Source organism: Nesoenas mayeri (assembly GCF_963082525.1).
Source record: "Nesoenas mayeri genome assembly, chromosome: 5".
Classification (NCBI taxonomy): Eukaryota; Metazoa; Chordata; class Aves; order Columbiformes; family Columbidae; genus Nesoenas; species Nesoenas mayeri.
The window spans coordinates 1,099,774-1,112,276 of NC_137548.1; the positions used below are offsets into that span (position 1 = coordinate 1,099,774).

General features: G+C 48.5%; 2 protein-coding genes across 2 annotated transcripts in view; one reads left to right on the top strand and one right to left on the bottom strand.

The window, feature by feature from the left end:
- Positions 1-65: 65 nt before the first annotated feature.
- On the bottom strand, positions 66-5,256 carry FKBP3 (FKBP prolyl isomerase 3). Its single transcript, XM_080344784.1, has 7 exons — positions 5,110-5,256; positions 4,931-5,032; positions 4,746-4,853; positions 3,776-3,911; positions 2,725-2,792; positions 1,306-1,403; positions 66-647 (listed from the first exon to the last, which is right to left on the bottom strand). Exons 1-7 carry the CDS (start codon positions 5,218-5,220, stop codon positions 593-595), a joined length of 678 nt encoding a protein of 225 aa, XP_080200910.1. The 5' UTR covers positions 5,221-5,256; the 3' UTR covers positions 66-592.
- A 186-nt stretch (positions 5,257-5,442) lies between these two features.
- Positions 5,443-12,503, top strand: part of FANCM (FA complementation group M) — a gene marked incomplete at its 3' end in the record, with an annotated part of 62,687 nt that continues 55,626 nt past the window's right edge. Inside the window, exons 1-4 of the mRNA XM_080344574.1 lie at positions 5,443-5,889; positions 7,025-7,197; positions 8,632-8,709; positions 9,379-9,537. Of these exons, the coding sequence (XP_080200700.1) occupies positions 5,469-5,889; positions 7,025-7,197; positions 8,632-8,709; positions 9,379-9,537 (831 nt within the window). The 5' untranslated portion in view covers positions 5,443-5,468. The remainder of the gene's footprint in view (positions 5,890-7,024; positions 7,198-8,631; positions 8,710-9,378; positions 9,538-12,503) is intronic.

Here is a 12,503-nt window from a genome sequence, read left to right on the forward strand (position 1 = left end):
CTGTTGAGCGCCTGTTCTGTTCCAACACCCGTGGCTGCGGCACAGAAACCTCTGCAACGCTTCCAGAACGAGGGGTGGGCAACACAGCTGACATGGCTATGAACACCTTGAAAGGAGACATCTAGTGGGTTTTTTCCCCCTAACTTAAGGCAATGCCTCTTCTAATACTTTAGGTTAAATTTCTGGGTGAGTGCTGTTCTAACAACCAGAACACGAAGCTGAAGCCTCACACGAGGTATCACAGTGGATTCTGCTCAGGAAGAGGCCCCTGGGCAGGGCAGGGATAACAAGAGCAGCCCCAGCCACCCCACAGGGCTCTGCGCTTGAACTCTGCGCTCAGGTCAGTGCGGCTCCTCCCGCAGCAGGACAAAGGAGGTTTAAGGTGGTCAGATACACACACGAGTGAAGTCACTTGCATTATAAACTAGGTTTGCTTTAGTGGTACGGTACTGTACAGCAGTTGGGGGAGGGAAAGCAAACTTCATTTCAGTACAAGGCCACAGTTGTAACTGAATCCTCAAGTCACAAGAGCAAAACTGCATTCTCAGAAGCTTTCTTGATCATAAATGGATTCCCAGCAGCAAAGGAAACTTCATTCGATATCCACCAGTTCCACTTCAAATAAAAGTTTTGCATTTGGTGGAATCCTGTTTGAACACATTAAGGAAGCTTTAAAAAAAAAAAAAACAACCCATTAACACACAAACCCATGTTAAGTGATTTACCACCTGTTCCCCATGTGTCAGTTTTATATTTCACCGATCCATTTTAACATCCTGGATTTAGTGCGGACCCACAGCTGCTCTCTAACGTGACTTGTGCTGACGCATTCAGCACCAGTTCCACACGCCCCCTTTATTGAGATCATCTGGAGATGAACTGCCCCATTCTGGGACACAGGCACTGGTGTCCTCCTGGGACGAGCTTCCTCTGTCCTGCTGTCCCACTGAGAGAATTCCTGGACAGTCTTTGAAATTATCATGACTAAGGATTTGGGCATGAAACAACAATGGTCCCTGCCATACTGGGCAGCATCCCCGTCCCTGCTGCTGCAGCTGGAGGACAAAGCAGGCACAGAACAAACGGCATGCTCTCCTCCAGGGGACTCCCTGCGGGAGCTTTTCTCCAAAACGAACAGGCAATCACATCCATCAATTAATGGATATTTTTTTATATTTGTTAACATTCTAAGCCTGCTATGAGTAACAAGCTGATGCTCCCCCTCTTATATCCCTGTTCTTAAAGCCCTTTATTCCACCAAGCATTTCCAAGTTACTGAACGAGCAACTGAGCGGGGAAGGATACTTGGCATCGGGCTGCCCTTTCTTGCCGTACGCCCACTCCGGTTCAATTTCCAGTTGAGCCTTCTCTCCTTTACTCATTGTTAAGAGCGCTTCATCCCACTGAAAGACAAAATGAAAATAAGAAAAAGGGCTTTTCTAATGTATTGCAAGGAACACCGCGCGGTAGTGCATCCCTCCCCAGCACGCTCGCCCACTGGGTGGTGGTTTCACCTTCTGACCTGCGGAAATGCTGCCCTCAGCTCATATCGCAGCTCCCTTGTCAGCCTGCGCCCTGTTCACTGCGCAGATTTGAGAGTTAACTCTGTGAAGATGTCAGTGAACTGATAAAGTAACGTGCTGGTTTGAGCGTAACCACTTTGGGAAGGCAGTTTGCAGCAGACGGCCACACAGAACAGGGGGCTGTCTCTGCTGTGCCACTGGATTAGCATTTATTTAAGGCTGATTTAAAGACTGACTGTATTTCAGTGCCTGTCCCTCTTCCAGACTCCCAAAGCCACGTTCAGTTCAGCGCTGTATCAACACTCCGCAAACAGCTGCTGCTCACGCCTATAACTGCTCCAAGAGCGTATCTGGCACCACACGAGCACCAGGCGACTGCTGCTTCTGCAGTACTGGCCCCAGCCCATGGACATCATCCCCCGTCTCAGTTCCAGTCCAGTCACCCATAAAGGCCTTTTTCCTGCACAGCAGCAGCCTGAAAGATGATGCTGGATTGGGCTTGGTTAGTTTGTTAAAGTCAGGTAAGCACCAGCTCCTCCCTGTGTTATCTCGCGCAGACAGGCAGCAATTTCAGCTGCTGCCTGTGCCCAACACACCAGGGCTGTGGCTTCCAGATGTGAGGGAGCAGCTGGGGGAGCAGACGCTCGATTCCTCCACCCAGGGCTTTCCATCCCTCCTGCAGCTCCCGCCGGCGCGCCGCAGCGCTCGCTGCCGCACAGAGCGCCAGTTACAGCAGCAAACTGCAGCTCACGGCGGTCACAGCAGCAGCCAGAGCTTCAGCATCCAGCTCAGAGCCAGGATCAACTGAACGGCGCACGATGAGGCACAAATACCAAAAAGCTGCTGAGAGAAACTGATCTTCTGACAGACAGAAGCCCCCTGAATGCACAGAGACGGACGGAGCCCTGGGAGCCCCGTCACCCTGTCTGTAGCACAAAGCACTACACAGAAGCAAAAGGCTGTGATGTCCCAAGGAACACAGAGCTGCTCCACACACCGCTTGATGAGAGGAATGACACAGCAGACAGAGGAACGCATCTGTAAATCATAAATATTACATCCTGCGGATAGAAACGCTTTCAATTTCCCTTTGCAACCCCACAACAAACAAGGACAGCAGCTCAACATTTGCACCCGGGTTATACACCCTGCAGAATGAAAGCGTTTTGGGTTCTGAGGGAGCTGTACATGCTTTACTTACACCTCTGATGACTTTTCCTACGCCAACTTTGAAACTGAAGGGTTTGGCTGCTTTTTTCTTCTTTGCACCTGAAAGACAGTTTTATGTTCATTTGTTTTAACATCACACCAGCATACACCGTACTCCTATCCAAAATACTGTTACGGTAATGCTTTATGTAAACACCTGTTCTTACTGTATTATTTTTAGCCCACTGTCAGATTTTTAGGGGAAAATTTAGTGCTGGGCACTAAAAACATAATTAAATGTTCAAGTTGCACCAAGAGCTCAAGTTGATGAGCAGCCTTCAGACACTGATCCAGTGAACCTGAAAGACTCATTTCTGAATTATTAAAGTTGATGGTACAAGTCATAAACATGTTAGTGAGAAAAAAGTCAACAAGGAATGTGCAACATAACACAGTAAGCACAATGAATCACAGAGTATTCCAGCGGCAGCCCTGCTGTTCCTCCTGGCGCTGGACATCACTACTGCAAAAGTGCTTCCAGCGTTTCAGAATTTCATAGACCTGAATCTTTTGATTGAGACACTGTCACCAAAAATCCCAGCACACTTCTCCGCAGTGGCTGCAGTACAGCAGACTACTTGAACTCACTCTTGTTCCAGTGCCTCCACGTTTCCGGGTTTATTACAGGAGCACACCAAGACGTGTCTGGAGAAGCTGACTCCACTGTGCGGGATCAGACTGCACAGATAAGGGAACCTCCCTAAGCGGGAACTGTCGTTCCTCCAAAGCAGTTTCAGCACGGATTAAATCCCCGCATTCCACGTGATCTACAGCCCGGAGAACGCCAAACGTGAGCTCTGGCAGGATGCAGCTGCGTAACTTAACACCAGCCAGGCCTAAAATACTGCCCTGCATCTGCTCATGGAAAATGGGGCTCCGGGGCGGCTGCGGGGCCACCACGCTCAGCTCAGCACACAAAGGCCAGAGCAGTCTGTCAGGACTCCTGCCATGCGCATCTTCCAAAAGCGAACGCTGCCCAAGGCTGATTAATGATCATAGCTAATGTCCCGTGTGCGTTTGCAGCTAAAGCCAAACGACCTTACTTGTTTGAACATTGGTGTCGAAGACTGTTCCATCCTGTAGTTTTCCTGTGTACCAGCAATGAACAGTGTCTCCTTTCTTTGGAAAGTTGGTTTTATCGCCCTTCTTCAAAATTGATTTTGTGTACTTTGGTGGCCCCTAGGTTTATAAAAACAGAGTTGTGACTGCTGCATTGACCAGTCCCACACCAACCACACACACAACAGAACAACCACTTAGTTTGCAGAACTAAATGAACATGCGCAGTGTTAGAGAATCACAGAATCCCAGGATGTCAGGGGTTGAAGGGCCCTGGAAAGCTCATCCAGTGCAATCCCCCCATGGAGCAGGAACACCCAGATGAGGTTACACAGGAAGGTGTCCAGGCGGGTTGGAATGTCTGCACAGAAGGAGACTCCACAACCCCCCTGGGCAGCCTGGGCCAGGCTCTGACACCCTCACACCAACAAGTTTCTTCTGACATTCAAGTGGAACCTCCTGTGTTCCAGTTTGCACCCATTGCCCCTTGTCCTGTCCCTGGTTGTCACCAGCAGAGCCTGGCTCCATCCTCCTGACACTGCCCCTTTCCATATTGATCCCCAGGAATGAGTCCCCCCTCAGTGTCCTCTTGTCCAGCTCCAGAGCCCCAGCTCCCTCAGCCTTTCCTCACACGGGAGATGCTCCACTCCCTGCAGCATCTTGGTGGCTGCGCTGGACTCTCTGCAGCAGTTCCCTGTCCTGCTGGAACTGAGGGGCCACAGCTGGACACAAGATTCCAGGTGTGGTCTCCCCGGGGCAGAGCAGAGGGGCAGGAGAACCTCTCTGACCTACTGACCACCCCCTTCTAACCCACCCCAGGTCCCATTGGCTTCCTGGCCACAAGGGCCCAGTGCTGGCTCATGGTCACCCTGCTGTCCCCAGCACCCCCAGCTCCCTTTCCCCTACACTGCTCAGCCCCCTTGCACCCACCACCCGGGCGGGCTGTGCACCCACCTCCTCCGCGGCCTCCTCGCTCTTGGCCGCCTTCCCCTTGCTCTCCTCCGCCTTTGCGGGCTTCGCCTTCTCCGCCGCCTTCTCCTCGCCGTCCGAGCCCTTGAAGCGCTGCGGGGATGGGGACAGGGCAGTGCCGGGTGAGCCGCCCGCCCGGTGCCCCCCGCCCGGTCCCCCGCGCCCCTCACCTTGCTCCGGAACAGCTGCGTGTAGGCCGCGATCAGCTGCTCCTTGTTCGCCGTCTTCGCCACGTTCTTCACTTGCCCCAGCAGCTTGTGCTCGGCCAGGAACTGCGGGACACGCCGGTGAGCGCTCACACACACACAGACACACGCACAGATGGATGGATAGATGGATGGACACTCACCGGCTGCGCCGCGTGTTCCTGCAGGAACTTAATGATGTCCTTCTTGGGCAGCGCCTCGCTCCGCAGCTCCTCCGCGCTCCAGGGCTGCGCCGGACACGCCGCCGCCGCCATCTTCCCGCCCGCCGCCACCTCCTCCTCCTCCTTTCGCACCGCCCAAGCTACCCGGCGGGCGCCGGGAGGAGGGAGGTGGGAGAAGGGGTCGCTCCGCCCTGCGGAGCAGGGCGGAGCGACCCCTTCTCCCACCTCCCTCCTCCCGGCGCCCGCGGGGATTTGAAGCGGCGGCGCTGGGAGAAAATGGCGGGCGGCGCGCGCCCCCTCAGAGCGCCGGGCGGGCTCGCGGCGCGGCCGCTTGAGGGGCGATGAGCGGCGGGCGGCAGAGCACCCTGCCCCAGGCCTGGCGGCTGCCGGCCCCAAACGCTCCGGAAAAGGAGAAAGAGGAGGTGGCAGACGATGAGCTGCTGTTGGCGGCGGCCGCGGCGGACACAGCGCCGGGTTTCTGTGAGGCCGCGGGCTCCATTTGGATCTACCCCACCAACTACCCGGTGCGCGGTTACCAGGAGCGCATGGCCCGCGCCGCCCTGCTGGGAAACACGCTGGTCTGCCTGCCCACCGGGCTGGGGAAAACCTTCGTGGCCGCCGTCGTCATGTATAATTTCTACCGCTGGTTCCCCTCCGGCAAGGTGCTGTTCCTCGCCCCGACCAAGCCGCTGGTGGCCCAGCAGATGGAGGCGTGTGCCCGGGTCATGGGCATCCCGGGCCGGCACATGGCCGAGATGACAGGTACGGGTCGGGGTGGCCTCGGAGGAGCTGCTGCTCTGAAAGGGCAGCGGCCTGAGAAGACGTAGTGGAGGAAAAAGGAAACAAACAGAACTCTGGTTTTTAGGACAAGCAGATTTCAAAGGTGTTAATGTGAGATCTTTGCGATAGTTAAAAGCCCAGGTCACCGGTGTGAGGGAGGTGGGGCACTGGGATGCGTTCTCTGGGGTTCACAGGGCTTTGGGGTTTCCACACAGAGCTGTAAAATCACAGAAAGTCCTGAGCTGGGGGGACCCACAGGGATCATCGCAGTCCAGCTCCTGTCCCTGCACAGGACACCCCACAGGTCACACCGTGTTGTCCGGTCTCTTGTTGAACACTGTCAGGTTGGGGCCGTGACCCCTCCCTGGGTTCAGTGTCCAGCACCTCTGGGGAAGAACCTTTTCCTCATGTCCCACTGACCCTCCCTGGCACATCTGCTGCCGTTCCCTGGGCTCTGTCACAGAGCAGAGCTCACCCTGCCCCTCCTGCTGAGGCACCTGCAGCCCATGAGCTGTGCCCTCAGTCTGCTCTGCTCCAGCTGAGCAAACCCAGGGACTGCAGCCGCTCCTTGTATACTCTGTATGAAACCTAAGCCAAAGAATAATTACCTTTTTTTTTTAAGTTCCTACAAACCTCATGATCTGTAGTCCATTGCTTACTGAAGTAATAGCCTTAATGACTGAATCCATAAGGTGTTTTCAAGTGCAAACCATTGTCAGAGGTGTGGATGGGGTGTAGGGCTGCAGGAGGCTGCGGTCATCTTCATCTTTCTAACATTGTTTTCCACAGTTCTGGGTTTATGGTGTGAACTGTGGGGTTGTCCTGTGCAGGGACAGGAGTTGGACTCCGTGATCCTTGTGGGTCCCAACTCAGGACATTCTATGATTCTATGGGTTTGCTAGTTTAATGCAAAAAAATCTTCATAGTCATTGCATCCGCTTTTTTTCTTCTTCCCCTGCAAATGGGACTAGCACAAAGGTGTGCGCTATTTTGAAAGCCACCTGTTTCCCAAAGCCAACGTGACCATCTGCCAGCCCTGTCTGCCTTTGCTTTCGCTCTCTGGGTTTGGCTTGTTAGCAGCAGAACGGTTTGCTAATGTTATTTCTTTAATTTTCAGGGGGAACCCAAGCCCTCAGTCGGAAGGAACTGTGGGCTACCAAGAGAGTCTTTTTCCTTACGCCTCAGATAATGGTGAATGATCTGTGTCGTGGGACATGTCCTGCTGCAGAGATTAAATGTCTGGTTATCGATGAAGCCCACAAAGCTCTTGGAAATCACGCCTACTGTCAGGTAATGCAGCAGTCACCTCATGCCTGTCTCACAGTCACGAGAATCTGCCCCTAAAATCACATCCAGGATCTCCATGGAGTGTCACTGTTGTCATTGCTGCAGGGAAATTGTCCCTTATGTCCTTAGCTTTGTGTGAGAGAGACCAGACCATTCTTCACATTGTCGGTGCCCTGGTTTTAAGTAAAACCTGGATTAAAACTTGGTGTGGTGGGGTGGGAAGCTTTTTAATGTCTGAATACAATTTTCATTTTTGTTTCAAAATGTTTTTTTGACTGGGGCAATTAAAAAAAGTCAGGATGTTGTTTCTTTCAGCAGTGTTTGTATTCACGGGTGTGCTGTGCTGTGTGTGCTCTGTTGGAGTCACTCTTCAATGGGGGGAGGTATTTTTATCACAAAAAAAATGTGGGCTTTTTTGTCAAGTTCTTTATATTAGTTAAATAAGTTCACGATTTCTTTTTGAAATTGGGTTTTGTCTCGATTAGCAAAGAGTTTGGTGTGTTATCTCGGCTTAATCTCCTATCAGGATGTGACCTGAAAGAACATTACAGCTTTATACCCTGGAGAAACTGATAGGATGTCTCTGGAGTTGCCTCGTTGCTTACTAGCCAAGATTTCTGTTTAGTGGCTTTTGCTTTGGCTATAGTTGAGCAAAGTCTCTTCTGTCCCCGGTGTCAGCCCCAGGGTGGTGAAGCTGGCAGGTTTGTTCTCTGTTCTAGCTAAAGCTTCACATGAGTCAGTACAACTGTCAGCACGGGTGGAATTCCTTGTTAGTCTCCATTTACTTATTCTCTGTAGATTTTATGTATATAATTAGTAATTTTCGTCATTTTTTTGCCTTCCCTGTGCAGCACAAGATGGTTGGAACGCACAGTGTTTGCTCTGGGGGAAAATGGAGCAGGGAGGCAGTTGGGTTGTTGCTGGAGTGTTCAGTAGCTGTCGCATGTGTCCCAGTTGGGCCCTAGGGAGGGCTGTAGAATGAGAACCTGCGAGGGCTGAGGGATATTCAGCCACTTCCCCAGTTGCTAATGCAACGTTTTCAAGTGAGACTCAACTGGCCGCTGGTTGGTGTTGTGCTTGTCATCTAACTTCTCTTCAGATTGCATGGGACCGTTCATCCATTATTTACTTTCTTTGGAGTGGTTCTTCAAACTTCTGTTTTGGCAAGCTGCTGGAGTTAGTGTGCTGTTAATCTTGTTGTTAAATTAAGATAATTTACCAAGGTTGTTCTGCTGAATGGGACTGGTTTAATATACTTAATCAAGATTAAGTGTTCCTGGATAAAATGGCTATAAACTGAACACTTCCTGGCTCCCATTTGAATTGAGATATACTCCTTTTAGAATATTTTGTTTAAGCTTTTCCTACTTACTGCATATTTTCATGGCAAATAATCTCCTTTAAGGCTATTATTAATGGAAACTTTCCTGTCCTTAGGTTGTGAGGGAACTAATCAAATACACAAATCAGTTTCGGGTCTTGGCCCTGAGTGCCACGCCGGGCAGCGACACGAAGGTGAGTCAAAGCTGCTGGCATGGCCGCAGTGCTGAAGTTTCTGTAGCAGCTATCTTAATGCCATTTGATACAGCGTGAACACCGTGTGGGATACTGAAATCTGTTAGAATTCCACATAAAAACTGAATCTCTTTACAATCTGTAAGTTGCTGAGGGTTTGTCTTTTTCATGCTATAAACATTATCAATATTTATTTCCTGACCTTTCTAAAAGGAAATAATACCCTGTTGTCTGGGGAATACAAACCCACTTGAACAGAAAAGGATGTCCTCCCAATGGAGAATGGCTTTCGTGTTCTGTTTGGTGTAGTCTGTTGGGTAAGGCTGAGTTTTCAGTTGATGGCAAATGCACTAAATCCAGTTTAAGCTCCTGGCCCAGGTTACTTCTCATCAGGTGCTTCATGGGGCCCCCAAAGCCAAGGGCAGAGCTCCATCACTGCAGCCTTGTGCCCCGCATGCTTTTTGCATCCAGAAACTTAGCATTCTGGCTCTTCCTGTACCACTTGACAACTTTAAATGGAAACTCTTTTATTTTTCATCTATAAGTAGTAGGTACGTTTTCCTTAGAATTACATTCCAAGACTGCTAAACCATGGAAATGGTCACTTTTATGCGAAACTGACTTACATTGTTGGAGTCAACATGGTTTTTTTTGTGGCTTCTCCCACAGGCTGTGCAGCAAGTGATTTCCAACTTGCTCATTGCGCAGATCGAGCTGTGCACTGAAGACTCTCCGGAGATCCAGCCCTATTCTCATGAGCGACTAGTGGAAAAGATTGTTGTTCCACTCGGTGAAGAGCTGACAGAAATCCAGAACACCTACATCCGGGTGAGTCGCTGCCTTTCCTTATTGGTAAACGGACAGTACCACTAACCGTGTCATTTCCCTTCTTTTTTACATCTCTTTCTAAAGTAGCAATAACTTGTAAAGGTACCAATTTCCTATGCAGTGAACTTTGCCTTTGGGTATGAGGAAAATGAGAAAGCATGGTTTCAACTTGAGCAGCTGCTGTTTCACTTTGCACCAGTGATAGCTGCCACTTCGCAAAAACTTCCAAAGCTCTGATGGAACATTGAAAATTGAATTAGTTTCCTCGTCCTCTTTGGGGAGGCCTAAACTCAGGGGTCCTGAATGTGGCTGAATTTAGTGGTGTTAAGGTGCTGAGAAAGGCCATGCTCGTGTTGGCCGGGTTATTGTCAGCCTTATGAAAACTGTGTATTGAGGGAGACATTTTCTCTGATTAAGAATATTCTTTAGAGCTTTAAGTCATCTGTAAATGTAATTAGTTCTCCTTGAGTTTTTAGTATGTTTGTTTGGTGTTTTTATTTTCAGGGGGAAGGTGCTTGGTATGTGTGGTTTGGGTTTTTGGAGGGGTTTTTGGTGTTTCCCCCCCCACTTCTTTTTTACCAATAGGTAATGTTCATGTATAGGACAGGTGAGCAGGAACCAGAACTGTTAGCCAGTCGACACTGACTTCATGGTCTAGTAGACAATAGTGTTACATCAGCTACCACTGTGAAAATTAAAAATGTATACTATTTTTTTGGGGAAGAGGCATAAAAAAATTAGGATTAAGTTAGTACTGATTGTTGGCCTCAGAGTGTGTTTTTGGTTAAAGCTTAATGATTTTGGTGTAGTTTACGTGACGACCATTGCTCCAGTGAACTTATTAATTTATTTCCTAGATTGAATTAGATCAGCTGTATTCAAACCTGTGACCTGGGAGTGTGTGTAAATGAAGAAGTTAACTGATTAGCTAGCAAGAAATTTAAAGATAGGTTTGCATTACTACAGGTGCCTCTGAATGCTCCTATGGAGTGCTGGGGTTTAATCTGAGTCGTTCCACCTGAGATTTTAGCTGAAATAAGCACAGGTTAGGCTAATCTGGTGTAATTGAGGAGTAGAGACAAACTTTGACTACGTTGTGGCTTCAGTGGTTTCTGTTTCCTTTCTTTGATCTGGTATTTGCATTTGTATTGCTGCTGCTTTACGGAGAGACAACTCCCAACAACTCTGGGGGTGAAGTATGGGTTGTGTTCTCTTTGGTCTCAGTCGTGAAGTGTGTTCTGACCAGCCACATGATTTAGGAGAGAACTCCGATAGGCATGTTCTCTACAGTTTGCTTCTGAAAGCACTGTGGGTTTTTTGGAAGTTATTGAAGTTTTTTGGGTCTTGGAGTGACCATTTCAAATTTGGGGCTGAAGCGGCTTGTTTAAAATCGTAATAGCAACTTGTGGCTTCTGCTGTTCCCATTCAAATAAAGACAGCAAGAGGACTCGTGTCTGTTAGAGAAACGAGAGCCAGGTGTATCTGCACAGTAAAATCATCATCTTTAATGTCGACAAACGGTAAATACGACAACATTTCAGTGAAAATGAAGGACAGTGTAAAACAGCGCAACGTGACAATGCTGGGCAAATGGTGTTTAGATTGGTGTACGTACAGTAAGCAAGGCCCTGAGTATCACAAGAGCTGGAATAAACTTGAGGCACTAATGCTTGTTTGAAAAATACACAGTATGCAGGACAACATTCATCTCTTAAGGCTTCATCATTGAATCTTCCAAAAATATGGGTCAATTCTGTTTTGTTATTTCCTTTGAGTAGTGTAAATCAGATAACTTCAAATTGAAAATGGAAATCCATTAATTAATGGCTTACAAAGTAGAGCCACAGGTGGATAATAAAATATTCTGCTAACAGGAGTTACATAATGAAGCTTGACATGATGTTTCCAAACTTCCTCCATAATGTATGTGAGTAATAGTGATGTTTCCTTGGCATTCACTGTGTAACCATGAAGGAAACTTCACTGTGGGGCAGTGAAACCACAATTCTTTGTGCCCCTGCTGTGGGGCCATTTACAGAACCTGGTACAACTTTCTGTTGCCATAAAGTGTATCTTCAAACGAGATGAATTGGTTCTTTGCCGGCAGCAGAAGCCATCTAATAGAACTCAAAATAAATACTATATTGGAATTCACAGTTACATGTAACAACACTGAACACATTGCTGCAGTGAGGACACCAGCACACTCAGATAAACACCTTATTTCTATATTGCAGTAACAGTGTATCTATAACATACCACTAGTAGCTGAGTCGCAGGAGTGTTTAGGTGAAGATTGCCTATGGAAAGAGACATAAGATAGAGCAAATGCTTTGAAAATATAAAGTATGTACAAACGAGTATTTTCTGGTGAGAGGATTTAACTGCTTCAAATAGCTATTTGACGTTTGTTGTGCCGAAGCATTAAAACAATTTCTGTAACTGGCAAAAGCAATTAAATTGCAGAAACTTCTTTGATTTGTCATAAAATCCTGTCAAAGATGAAAATTGTTTTAATTTGGTCATATGAAAATCTTGGGGGGTGGTGAGGGCAGAACACAAGCTGCTCTGGAACGCCTGCCCGGGCCTTCTGCTCAGCTCCGTTTTAAACCCCTCCGATTGTTTTCCATTGATTTGTTGGCTTTGTTAAGACTGGCTGGCACTTCCAGCCACTGAGGAAATGTTACAAACAAATATAGAGGAATGTAAATAGAAATCAAACAGGAAACAATTCAACATATTGAAAAGGAAGCCTTTCTTTTGCTCTCTGAGACTCTATTTTGAACACATTGAGAGGAATAAAAGACATGACCAGTATCTCCATTGTCTTGTTCTATTAACTGAGCAAAACTTTGATGTGCATTTAAATTGGCACATCAGACAAAGTGGTCGCTAAGTGTGGCCACAGCTGGCACAAGCATTTGTACCAGATTTGATAGTGTTCTGGCTGCAATAAGAGAGCCCCC

What these genes read in the sequence shown, in the direction of transcription:
- FKBP3 (XM_080344784.1), bottom strand. Translation starts at nt 5,220, where the DNA reads ATGGCGGCGGCGGCGTGTCCGGCGCAGCCCTGGAGCGCGGAGGAGCTG. An exon ending in AGGAACACGCGGCGCAGCCG is followed by an intron (nt 5,033 to 5,109) that starts GTGAGTGTCCAT and finishes CGTGTCCCGCAG; the next exon opens with TTCCTGGCCGAGCACAAGCT. An exon ending in GCGAGGAGGCCGCGGAGGAG is followed by an intron (nt 3,912 to 4,745) that starts GTGGGTGCACAG and finishes TTATAAACCTAG; the next exon opens with GGGCCACCAAAGTACACAAA.